This window comes from Pelophylax lessonae (genome assembly GCF_965119305.1).
Source record: "Pelophylax lessonae genome assembly, chromosome: 1".
Classification (NCBI taxonomy): domain Eukaryota; kingdom Metazoa; phylum Chordata; class Amphibia; order Anura; family Ranidae; genus Pelophylax; species Pelophylax lessonae.
In genome coordinates this window covers 13,785,060-13,797,718 of record NC_138768.1, presented here as the reverse complement: position 1 = coordinate 13,797,718, position 12,659 = coordinate 13,785,060, and the positions used below count along the sequence as shown (strand labels likewise).

Genomic DNA, 12,659 nt, shown 5'->3' with positions numbered 1-12,659 from the left:
CCTAACCCTAACACCCTAGCCCTAACCCCCAACCCTAACCCCAACCCTAAACCCTAACCCTCTAAACCTAACCCTCTAACCCTAGCCCTCTAACACCCTAACCCCAACCCTAACACCAATTCCAACCCTAACCCTCTAACCCTAACCCTGTAACCCCTAACCCTAACACCCTAGCCCTAACCCTCTAACCCCTAACCCTCTAACCCTATTCCTCTAGCCCTATAACCCTGTAACCCTAACCCTGTAACCCCCTAACCCTAACACCCTAAACCCTAACCCTAACCCTCTAACCCTAGCCCTGTAACACCCTAACCCCAACCCTAACACCAATTCCAACCCTAACCCCTAACCCTAACCCTCTAACCCTAACCTCTAACCCTATTCCTCTAACCCTATAACCCTGTAACCAGGCCCGGACTGGGACAAAAAATAGGCCCGGGCATTTTAGGCTGAGCAGCCCATTTTTTTTTTTTTTTAAACAAAATGACCAATGATGAACAACTACCAGTTTCTCTGTTTTTTAGTTATATTTAACCTGCACACCCATGCGATCCGATTCTGCAAATCGCACTGTGTTTTGAAAACCGATTGCGGGGTGTCGTTAACCTAACATACACTCCGCAATCTGTTTGCATGGACGGGTTGCTATTTAGATGCAGTCCGCATTTGGTGTGAACCCAGGCTAAGAGATAACAGGTAATTTTAGGGTACATTAAAAATATATTACCCAATTTTTGGGTAAAATATAAAAGATAGGGGATAGGGATGACATCAGTAGTGGTGGTGGTGGGATAGGGATGACATCAGTAGTGGTGGTGGTGGGATAGGGATGACATCAGTAGCAGTGGTGGTAGGGATAAGGATGACATCAGTAGCAGTGGGAATAGGAATGACATCAGTGGCAGTGGTAGTGGGAATTGGGATGACATCAGTGGCAGTGGGGATTGGGATGACATCAGTGGCAGTGGTAGTGGGGATTGGGATGACATCAGTGGCAGTGGTGGTGGGGATAGGGGTGACATCAGTGGTGGTGGGGGATAGGGGTGACATCAGTGGCAGTGGTGGTGGAAATAGGGGTTACATCAGTGGTAGTGAGGATTGGGATATCAGTGGCAGTGGTGGTGGGGATAGGGGTGACATCAGTGGTGGTGGGGGATAGGGGGGACATCCGTGGCAGTGGTGGTGGGGATAGGGGTGACATCCGTGGCAGTGGTGGTGGGGATAGGGGTGACATCCGTGGCAGTGGTGGTGGGGATAGGGGTGACATCCGTGGTGGTGGTGGTGGGGATAGGGGTGACATCCGTGGTGGTGGGGATAGGGGTGACAGCAGTGGCAGTGGTGGTGGGGATAGGGGTTACATCAGTGGCAGTGGTGGTGGGGATAGGGGTGACATCAGTGGTGGTGGGGGATAGGGGTGACATCAGTGGCAGTGGTGGTGGGGATAGAGGTGACATCAGTGGCAGTGGTGGTGGGGATAGGGGTGACATCCGTGGTGGTGGGGATAGGGGTGACAACAGTGGCAGTGGTGGTGGGGATAGGGGTTACATCAGTGGCAGTGGGAATAAGAATGACATCAGTGGTAGTGGGGATTGGGATGACATCAGTGGCAGTGGTGGGGATAGGGGTGACATCAGTGGTGGTGGTGGTGGGGATAGCGATAACATCAGTGGTGGTGTTGAGGATAGGGATGATATCAGTGGGAATGATGAAGATAGGGGTGACATCAGTGGCAGTGGTGGTAAGGATAGGAATAACATCAGTGGCAGTGGTGGTGGGGATAGGAATGACAATGTCTGCCACTGATGTCATCCCTATGCTCATCACCACTGCCACTAATGTCACCCTTATCCCCACCGCTACTGATGTCATCCCTATCCCCCCCATCACCACTGCCTCATGGGAGGGGGGGAGAGATCAGACAGAGGGATGGCGGTGGGAGAGATGGGATCCGGCAGAGGTATGGCGGTGGGAGAGATGGGATCAGGCAGAGGTATGGCGGTGGGAGGGATGGGATCAGGCAGAGGTATGGCGGTGGGAGAGATGGGATCAGGCAGAGGTATGGCGGTGGGAGGGATGGGATCAGGCAGAGGTATGGCAGTGGGAGGGATGGGATCAGGCAGAGGTATGGCGGTGGGAGGGATGGGATCAGGCAGAGGTATGGCGGTGGGAGGGATGGGATCAGGCAGAGGTATGGCGGTGGGAGGGATGGGATCAGGCAGAGGTATGGCATTGGGAGAGATGGGATCAGGCAGAGGTATGGCATTGGAAGAGATGGGATGAGGCAGAGGTATGGCATTGGGAGAGATGGGATGAGGCAGAGGTATGGCGGTGGGAGAGATGGGATCAGGCAGAGGTATGGCGGTGGGAGGGATGGGATCAGGCAGAGGTATGGCATTGGGAGAGATGGGATGAGGCAGAGGTATGGCGGTGGGAGAGATGGGATCAGGCAGAGGTATGGCAGTGGGAGAGATGGGATCATCAGGCAGAGGTATGGCGGTGGGAGGGATGGGATCAGGCAGAGGTATGGCATTGGAAGAGATGGGATGAGGCAGAGGTATGGCGGTGGGAGAGATGGGATCAGGCAGAGGTATGGCGGTGGGAGAGATGGGATGAGGCAGAGGTATGGCGGTGGGAAAGATGGGATCAGGCAGAGGTATGGCATTGGGAGAGATGGGATGAGGCAGAGGTATGGTGGTGGGAGGGATGGGATGAGGCAGAGGTATGGCGGTGGGAGGGATGGGATCAGGCAGAGGTATGGCAGTGGGAGAGATGGGATCAGGCAGAGGTATGGCGGTGGGAGGGATGGGATCAGGCAGAGGTATGGCATTGGAAGAGATGGGATGAGGCAGAGGTATGGCGGTGGGAGAGATGGGATCAGGCAGAGGTATGGCGGTGGGAGAGATGGGATGAGGCAGAGGTATGGCGGTGGGAGAGATGGGATCAGGCAGAGGTATGGCGGTGGGAGAGATGGGATGAGGCAGAGGTATGGCGGTGGGAGGGATGGGATCAGGCAGAGGTATGGCATTGGGAGAGATAGGATGAGGCAGAGGTATGGCATTGGGAGAGATGGGATGAGGCAGAGGTATGGCATTGGAAGAGATGGGATGAGGCAGAGGTATGGCGGTGGGAGAGATGGGATCAGGCAGAGGTATGGCGGTGGGAGAGATGGGATGAGGCAGAGGTATGGCGGTGGGAAAGATGGGATCAGGCAGAGGTATGGCATTGGGAGAGATGGGATGAGGCAGAGGTATGGCATTGGGAGAGATGGGATGAGGCAGAGGTATGGCATTGGGAGAGATGGGATCAGGCAGAGGTATGGCGGTGGGAGAGATGGGATGAGGCAGAGGTATGGCAGTGGGAGGGATGGGATGAGGCAGAGGTATGGCAGTGGGAGGGATGGGATGAGGCAGAGGTATGGCGGTGGGAGGGATGGGATCAGGCAGAGGTATGGCAGTGGGAGGGATGGGATCAGGCAGAGGTATGGCGGTGGGAGGGATGGGATCAGGCAGAGGTATGGCGGTGGGAGGGATGGGATCAGGCAGAGGTATGGCGGTGGGAGGGATGGGATCAGGCAGAGGTATGGCATTGGGAGGGATGGGATCAGGCAGAGGTATAGCATTGGAAGAGATGGGATGAGGCAGAGGTATGGCATTGGGAGAGATGGGATGAGGCAGAGGTATGGCGGTGGGAGAGATGGGATCAGGCAGAGGTATGGCGGTGGGAGGGATGGGATCAGGCAGAGGTATGGCATTGGGAGAGATGGGATGAGGCAGAGGTATGGCGGTGGGAGAGATGGGATCAGGCAGAGGTATGGCAGTGGGAGAGATGGGATCAGGCAGAGGTATGGCATTGGAAGAGATGGGATCAGGCAGAGGTATGGCGGTGGGAGAGATGGGATCAGGCAGAGGTATGGCGGTGGGAGAGATGGGATGAGGCAGAGGTATGGCGGTGGGAAAGATGGGATCAGGCAGAGGTATGGCATTGGGAGAGATGGGATGAGGCAGAGGTATGGCGGTGGGAGAGATGGGATCAGGCAGAGGTATGGCAGTGGGAGAGATGGGATGAGGCAGAGGTATGGCTCCGGGAAAGATGGGATCAGGCAGAGGTATGGCATTGGGAGAGATGGGATGAGGCAGAGGTATGGCATTGGGAGAGATGGGATGAGGCAGAGGTATGGCATTGGAAGAGATGGGATGAGGCAGAGGTATGGCGGTGGGAGAGATGGGATCAGGCAGAGGTATGGCGGTGGGAGAGATGGGATGAGGCAGAGGTATGGCGGTGGGAAAGATGGGATCAGGCAGAGGTATGGCATTGGGAGAGATGGGATGAGGCAGAGGTATGGCATTGGGAGAGATGGGATGAGGCAGAGGTATGACATTGGAAGAGATGGGATGAGGCAGAGGTATGGCGGTGGGAGAGATGGGATCAGGCAGAGGTATGGCGGTGGGAGAGATGGGATGAGGCAGAGGTATGGCGGTGGGAAAGATGGGATCAGGCAGAGGTATGGCATTGGGAGAGATGGGATGAGGCAGAGGTATGGCATTGGGAGAGATGGGATGAGGCAGAGGTATGGCATTGGGAGAGATGGGATCAGGCAGAGGTATGGCGGTGGGAGAGATGGGATGAGGCAGAGGTATGGCATTGGGAGAGATGGGATCAGGCAGAGGTATGGCGGTGGGAGAGATGGGATGAGGCAGAGGTATGGCAGTGGGAGGGATGGGATGAGGCAGAGGTATGGCAGTGGGAGTCTGTGTTTTTAAAGTGTGCTGCTGGCCTGCTGCCATTCTTTCCTTACCTGTTGTTGAGGCCTTGGCTCTGGTCGTGGGTGGTGGTGTTAATGCAGCTCCAGGGCAGGCACTAACTTGACACTGACGACTCCTCCACACTCTGACTCACTTAAGTTCAGACAGTCACTGTCTCAGACTCAGACACACTGTCAGTGTCTGTCTGCGGCGACGGCGACTGCTCACTTCCCGCTTCTTCCTGTGACAACAAGGCAGCATGGGGTCCCCGCCGGCCTCTAGCTCCACCCCCGGCCTTCACTTCACTTCACAGTCACACGGACGGTCCACCCACCGACTCCACCCCCTCCTGAGCTACGCTGGAGCCTGGATGCCGCTGCGGAGCCGGCTGCCAGCTGAGCAAAGTTAGGAGTGGGGAGTCGGGGATAGCGGCGGGCGGCCAGAGTGCCGTAATGCGGGGCCGGGGCAGTCGGGGACAGTGGCGGCCGGCGGGGTTTGGCCAGATTGCGGTAATGCGGCGGCGGCCCTCAGACTCCGCGGAATCGGCCGCGGAGAGGCAGGCAACGGCCGGACGGCGGACACTGTCTTCCATTATAATGCGCCTGGCGCTGGACTCGGAGCGGAGGCCTCGGCGGCCCACCGGGCATATGCCCGCTGTGCCCAATGGTCAGTCCGGCCCTGCTTCCATTATAATGCGCCTGGCGCTGGACTCGGAGCGGAGGCCTCGGCGGCCCACCGGGCATATGCCCGCTGTGCCCAATGGTCAGTCCGGCCCTGCCTGTAACCCTAACCCTGTAACCCCCTAACCCTAACACCCTAGCCCTAACCCTAACTCTAACCCCCAACCCTAACCCCTGACCCCAACCCTAACCCTATTCCTAACCCGCTAACCCTCTAAACCTAGCCCCCTAACCCTTAACACTAACCCCCTAACCCTAAACCCTAACCCTCTAACCCTAACCCTCTAGCCCTAACCCTCTAACACCCTAACCCTAACCCCAACCCTAACCTTAACCCCTGACCCCAAGCCTAACCCTAACACCCTAACTGTATAGAACAGTATATGTAATATTTTCTAAATGTTATATTTATATAAAATAATAGATATTTGGGCTTTTTGGTGGGCCTGATTTATTTTTGAGGGGGTGGAGGCAGCCTTTCATTCTTGGACCCAGGCAGCACAATGTATTGGGCCAGCCCTGACCCATCGTAAAGATTTATGAGATATTTATGAAAAAAATAAAAAAATAAATAACCACCTCATCCAGAATAATAAAATCCCGGCACCTATGAGATATCACTCTGTATGTGTATGTATGTGATATTTGGAGGAACAATCCAATGAGAAATCACTAAATAAAGAAGAACAGCTGAAATAACTTGTACAGTGCGGTGAATTGGTCGCATTGTCTTTCCAGGCGAGCTGCAGATAAAGCGATTTCTGGCAGGCGCTCCCATCCCCCGGGGGGCCCAGAAATACAAACACAATAAGAATTTATCTTATTTACACAGCTGTGCAGTTCTGACACTAGGACCCCGCTCTGTTCCTGCATGAAATGAGCCCAATAGATTCATAAATAAATTACCAAAACAATCCGTTCAACCTAAAGACTCTCATCCTGCCTAATATCTGTAGGCACTCTTCCTGCATGAAGCTTTCTCTACTCTATTCTCTACGAACGTTCTGTTCCTGCATGAAGTCCCCCAGGAGATGCTCTTTCTGCATGGTCCAGCTGACAGTCCTGTTTCTGCATACAGACACTATGATGTTCCTGCACAAAGTTTTCTGCAGATCTTGTGTGCAGTCCCCCTCTACACTCTCTTCTACAGGAGACCATTGTTCCTGCACATAGTCCGCCTGCGGACTTCCTCTAAAAGTGCTCATTGGAGACTCTGTTTCACTAAAAAGTGGGCTCTATTAGTGCATACAGTCCTTCTCTGGACTCTGTTCCTGCACGCAGTCCTTCTATAGACCCTGTTCCTGCACGCAGTCCTTCTATAGACCCTGTTCCTGCATGCAGTTCCTCTATAGACCCTGTTCCTGCACACAGTCCTTCTCTAGACCCTGTTCCAGCACACAGTCTCTCTATAGACCCTGTTCCTGCCTATAGTCCTTCTCTAGACCCTGTTCCTGCATGCAGTCCTTCTATAGACCCTGTTCCTGCACACAGTCCTTCTATAATCCCTGTTTCTGCACACAGTCCTTCTCTAGACCCTGTTCCTGCACACAGTCCTTCTATAGACCCTGTTCCTGCACGCAGTCCTTCTCTAGACCCTGTTCCTGCACACAGTCCTTCTATACACCCTATCCCTGCACACAGTCCTTCTACAGACCCTGTTCCTGCACACAGTCCTTATACAGGCATACCCCACTTTAAGTACACTCACTTTAAGTACACTCGCGAGTAAGGACACAGCTTGTTCAGCTTGGCATGACACTACTCCCGGTTTTTAACATTGGCGTCTATAGGAAATCTTGGTCAGCTGGACATGGCACTGCTCCCAAACCATAAGTGACAGGGATATCAAACTTAGGGAGCACCGAGAGGGGTCCCAGGACTACAACATATCATGTTTGTGGCTGGCTAGTTTGCCTAGGTAATCTACTATGTCATAGTCCTGGATCCCCTTAACATGCTCCCCAAGCTTGGTGTCCTTGTCAACATGGTTTGGGAGCAATGCCATGTCAAGCTGACCAAGATTTCCTTTGGAGCTAGTGTATTTACATGCATTGAGAAATTAAAAAAGGTATTGCTTCACTTTCAGTACATTTTCGTTTTACATACATGCTCTGGTCCCATTGTGTACTTAAAAGTGGGGTATGCCTGTATATATTTGGTACCTGCACACATTCCCCCTACAGACCCTGTTCCTGCACGCAGTCCTTCTATAGACCCTGTTCCTGCACGCAGTCCTTCTATAGACCCTGTTCCTGCACACAGCCCCTTTATACACCCTGTTCCTGCACACAGCCCCTTTATACACCCTGTTCCTGCACACAGTCCTTCTACAGACCCTGTTCCTGCACACAGCCCCTTTATACACCCTGTTCCTGCACACAGTCTTTCTATAGACCCTGTTTCTGCACACAGTCCTTCTATAGACCCTGTTCCTGCATGCAGTCCTTCTCTAGACCCTGTTCCTGAACACAGTCCTTCTATAGACCCTGTTCCTGCACGCAGTCCTTCTATAGACCCTGTTCCTGCACACAGCCCCTTTATACACCCTGTTCCTGCACACAGCCCCTTTATACACCCTGTTCCTGCACACAGTCCTTCTACAGACCCTGTTCCTGCACACAGCCCCTTTATACACCCTGTTCCTGCACACAGTCTTTCTATAGACCCTGTTTCTGCACACAGTCCTTCTATAGACCCTGTTCCTGCATGCAGTCCTTCTCTAGACCCTGTTCCTGAACACAGTCCTTCTATAGACCCTGTTCCTGCACACAGTCCTTTTATAGATTTGGTACCTGCACACATTCCCCCTACAGACCCTGTCCCTGCACACAGTCCTTCTATAGACCCTGTTGCTGCACACTGTCCTTCTATAGACCTGGTTCCTGCACACATTCTCCCTAAAGACCCTGTTCCTGCACACAGTCTTTCCATAGACCCTGTTCCTGCACACAGTCCTTCTATAGATGTGGTTCCTGCCCACAGCCCCTCTATACACCCTGTTCCTGCACACAGTCCTACTACAGACCCTGTTCCTGCACACAGTCCTACTACAGACCCTGTTCCTGCATGCAGTTCTTCTATAGACCCTGTTCCTGCACACAGCCCCTCTGTACACCCTGTGCAGTTCTTCTATAGACCCTGTTCCTGCACACAGTCCTTCTATAGACCCGATTCCTGCATGCAGTCCTTCTATAGATCCTGTTCCTGCATACAGTCCTTCTATAGACCCTGTTTCTGCATGCAATCCTTCTATAGACCCTGTTCCTGCATACAGCCCCTCTGTATGCCCTGTTCCTGCACATAGTCCCCCTATAGACCCTGTTCCTGCACACAGTCCTTCTATAGACCATGTTCATGCATGCAGTCCTTCTATAGACCCTGTTTCTGCATGCAGTCCTTCTATAGACCCTGTTCCTGCACACAGCCCCTCTGTACGCCCTGTTCCTGCACATAGTCCCCCTATAGACCCTGTTCCGGCACACAGTCCTTTTATAGTCCCTGTTCATGCATGCAGTCCTTCTATAGACCCTGTTTCTGCACACAGTCCTCCTATGGATCATGTTCCTGTATGCATTCTCCCCATGCACCCCTGTTCCCATTTCACAGCTGGTAATCCCCAGGTGACCCCATAGTGACAGGATAGGTAGAGAAGCAATTGGCAGCCAGGCATGCAGTGAGCAGTGATGGTGATCCTCACCTGTCTTGTCCTTGGTCTTCTCCTCTGATATCCTCATCCTGCGGTCTCTGGGAATTGGCTCATCCAGGTCCTCACTCACATAGTCTGGAGGCTGAGTGGTCCCATTGGCTCCCGGAGTAGCTCTGGGGCTGCTGGATCTGGTGGGAGTCCTGCGTGTGCTGGTCACAGTCCTGGCAGTGCTGGTGTGGGGGGCCGGGGATGCCAGGCAGAGCCAGGAGGCCAGCAGGAGCAATGGGCACAGGTACATGGCACTGACAGCTCTGCACAGACTTACACAGCACTGAGCAGCCAGTCAGTGTTATAGAGAGAGAACTACTAACAGCAGCTTTATAGAGCCCCCCCCCCCCCCTCCTTCCAGCCTCACCTCCTCCTCTCCTCCGCAACCTCCCCCCAACCCAACATTCCTCAATGAGACCGAGTGCAACCACAAAGAGCTGACACCGATCCACTGCTACCTAATATACAGACACTGACCCCCTTCTCAGCGCTCAATCCACCGCTACAATAATGCACTGACATGCAGACAGGAAGTGGCTAAAAAGTCTGGAGGAGAACAGCAGCACTGAGATACAGAAAGAAGAATCAGAAAAAAAAGGCGAAAACTGGATATTATGATTAAACCACTTTACCACCGGAGGATTTTCCTGCTTAACGTCCAGGCCACTTTTTGAAACTTGGCACTGCGCAAATTTAACTGACAATTGCGCGGTCATGCAACGCTGTACCCAAACAAAATTGACGTCCTTTTTTCCCCACAAACAGAGCTTCCTTTTGGTGGTATTTGATCACCTCTGCGCTTTTCATTTTTTTTGCGATATTAATAAAAAAAGAGCAAAAATTTTGCGAAAAAATTGACATTTTCTATTTTGACAGTTAAAAAATATCCAATATATTCAATTTTTGTCATATATTTAGGCCAAAATTTATTTAGCTACATGTCTTTGTCTTTGACAAAAAAATTCTCAATGAGCGTATTTTTAACCGCTTTAAGACCGGAAGAGTTTACCCCATTCCTGACCAGGCTACATTTTGCGATTCGGCACTGCGTTACTTTAACGTACAATTGCGCAGTTGTGCGACGCTGTACCGTAATACAATTGATGTTCTTTTTTCCCCACAAACAGAGCTTTCTTTTGGCGGTATTTGATCACCTGTGCGATTTTTATTTTTTGCGCTATAAACAAAAAAAAGAGCGACAATTCTGAAAAAAAAATTTTTTTTTTTTACATTCTGCTATAAAACATTCTCAATAATAAAAAAAAAAAAAATGAATATCTAATTTTTCATCCTTTTAGGCTAATTTGTATTCTGCTACATATTTTAAAAAAAATGCAATAATTTATTTTATTTATTCAATATTTTGATTGGTTTGCACAAACGTTATCGCGCCTACGAACTAGGGGTAAAAGTTATGTCATTTTTATTTTATTTTTTTACTAGTAATGGCGGCGATCTGCGATTTTTAGCGGGACTGTGACATTGCGGCGGACAGATCGGACCCCTAACTGACGTTTTTGACACTTTTGGGGGAACCAGTGACATTACTACAGTAATCAGTGCTAAAAATATGCACTGTTACTGTAATAATGACACTGGCAGGGAAGGGGATAGCCTAGTGGATGATCAAAGGGTTAAATGTATGCCTGGGGAGTGTTTACTAACTGTGGGGGGGGGGGGGCGTGGCTTGTGAAATTATCATAGAGATCTGTGATCCTATATAGAAGGATCACAGGCACTCTGTGATCATTCCACGGAGAAGAACGGTCAGATGTGTTTACAACAGCCGACCATCCTTCTCTCTCAGCGGGGAGCGATCGCAGGTGCCTGGCGGCAATCGCGGCCGTCAGCGCCATGCTTTGGGATCCCCGCTGCCTAGTGGGGGCGAGACATAGGAAATAGCTGGAAATTAATGTACGAAAATGCATTTTGTGGCACCAAGCATCATTATATTTAAAACCATCTAGTGGCCAAATGCAGTATTTCCCATCTTCCCCCATTTGCACAGAATAAATGTACATGTACTTTCAGTGGGCACATTTTCTTTAAAATGGAAAATACAGCATATTGCTACTAAATGGCAATAACTACCATGATATTTGTCGCCATCTAGTGGCCAAATTTAGTAATTTCTGTTTAAAATTAATGAAATATGTTAGCCCACTGATTTCTTTTGTACCAAGTGCATTGTAATTGTACTGTCTGCCTTTCAGAAACCAGAAAGCAAGCTACTCACTAGGGGGGGAACCTCTGGGTGAGTCTAGGATGGAAAAAGACTTGGGGGTACTGGTAGACAACAGGCTTGGCAGTGGCATGCAATGCCAAGCCGCCGCAAGCAAAGCCAACAGAATACTGGGATGTATAAAAAAGGGGATTCACTCCAGAAATAAAGAGATTATTCTTCCACTCTACAAGACTCTGGTCCGGCCACATCTGGAGTATGCTGTCCAGTTCTGGGCACCGGTCCTCAGGAAGGATGTGCTGGAATTGGAAAGAGTCCAGAGAAGGGCAACAAAAATAATTAGGGGAATGGAGGACATCAGCTATGAAGAAAGACTACAAGAACTGAACTTATTCTCTCTGGAGAAGAGACGATTGAGGGGGGATATGATATCAATGTACAAATACTGTACTGGTGACCCTAGCATAAGGAACAAACTATTCAGAGAGAGGAGATACAATAAGACACGTGGCCACTCACTAAAACTAGAGGAAAGGCGGTTTAACCTTAAAGTGCGTAGGGGGTTCTTCACTGTAAGAGCGGTAAGGATGTGGAATTCTCTTCAACAAGCAGTCGTATCAGCAGGGAGCATCGATAGTTTCAAAAAACTGTTAGATGGGCACCTTAGAGACCACAACATACAGGGGTATACAATGTACAACATACAGGGGTATACAATGTACAACATACAGGGGGTATACAATGTACAACATACAGGGGTATACAATGTACAACATACAGGGGATATACAATGTACAACATACAGGGGTATACAATGTACAACATACAGGGGTATACAATGTACAACATACAGGGGGTATACAATGTACAACATACAGGGGTATACAATGTACGTTTAAAAGCAAACACACACACATCATAGGTTGAACTGGATGGACTGATGTCTTTTTTCAACCTCACTAACTATGTAACTATTCATTTTGTTAAGCACTGTGTAAACTGTTGGTGCTATATACATCCTGTATAATAATAATAATAATGATTTAAAACAGCCCCACCTTGTGACCAAATGTGGTATTTTCTGGTTTAAATCGGTATTAAAGATTTTATTGATTTTAAACAGAAATGATCGAATTTGGCCACCAGATGGCGCCACTTAGTGGCAACATTTATCCTGGGCAAATTGGGAAAAAAAAAAAAAACTTATGCTGTTAGGCTAATTCCTATGCTGACTAAATCTTTCTGATTGGATGTAAACGGAAAATATTGCATTTGGCCACTCCATTTGGTGCTCAATATATTGATACTTGGTACCACTTAGTGGCAACAATGCATTTTGCCACTAGATGGCGATAAGTATC

At 50.2% G+C, this 12,659-nt stretch overlaps 1 protein-coding gene across 2 annotated transcripts in view; it reads right to left on the bottom strand.

Moving 5' to 3' along the window:
• Positions 1-9,439, bottom strand: part of LOC309555723 (inactive carboxypeptidase-like protein X2) — a 129,098-nt gene extending 119,659 nt beyond the window's left edge. For both annotated transcript variants that reach the window (XM_082257791.1, XM_082257792.1), the window contains exon 1: positions 9,120-9,439. In XM_082257791.1, the coding sequence (XP_082113917.1) occupies positions 9,120-9,366 (247 nt within the window). In that variant the 5' untranslated portion in view covers positions 9,367-9,439. The remainder of the gene's footprint in view (positions 1-9,119) is intronic.
• Between the last annotated feature and the right edge of the window lie 3,220 nt (positions 9,440-12,659).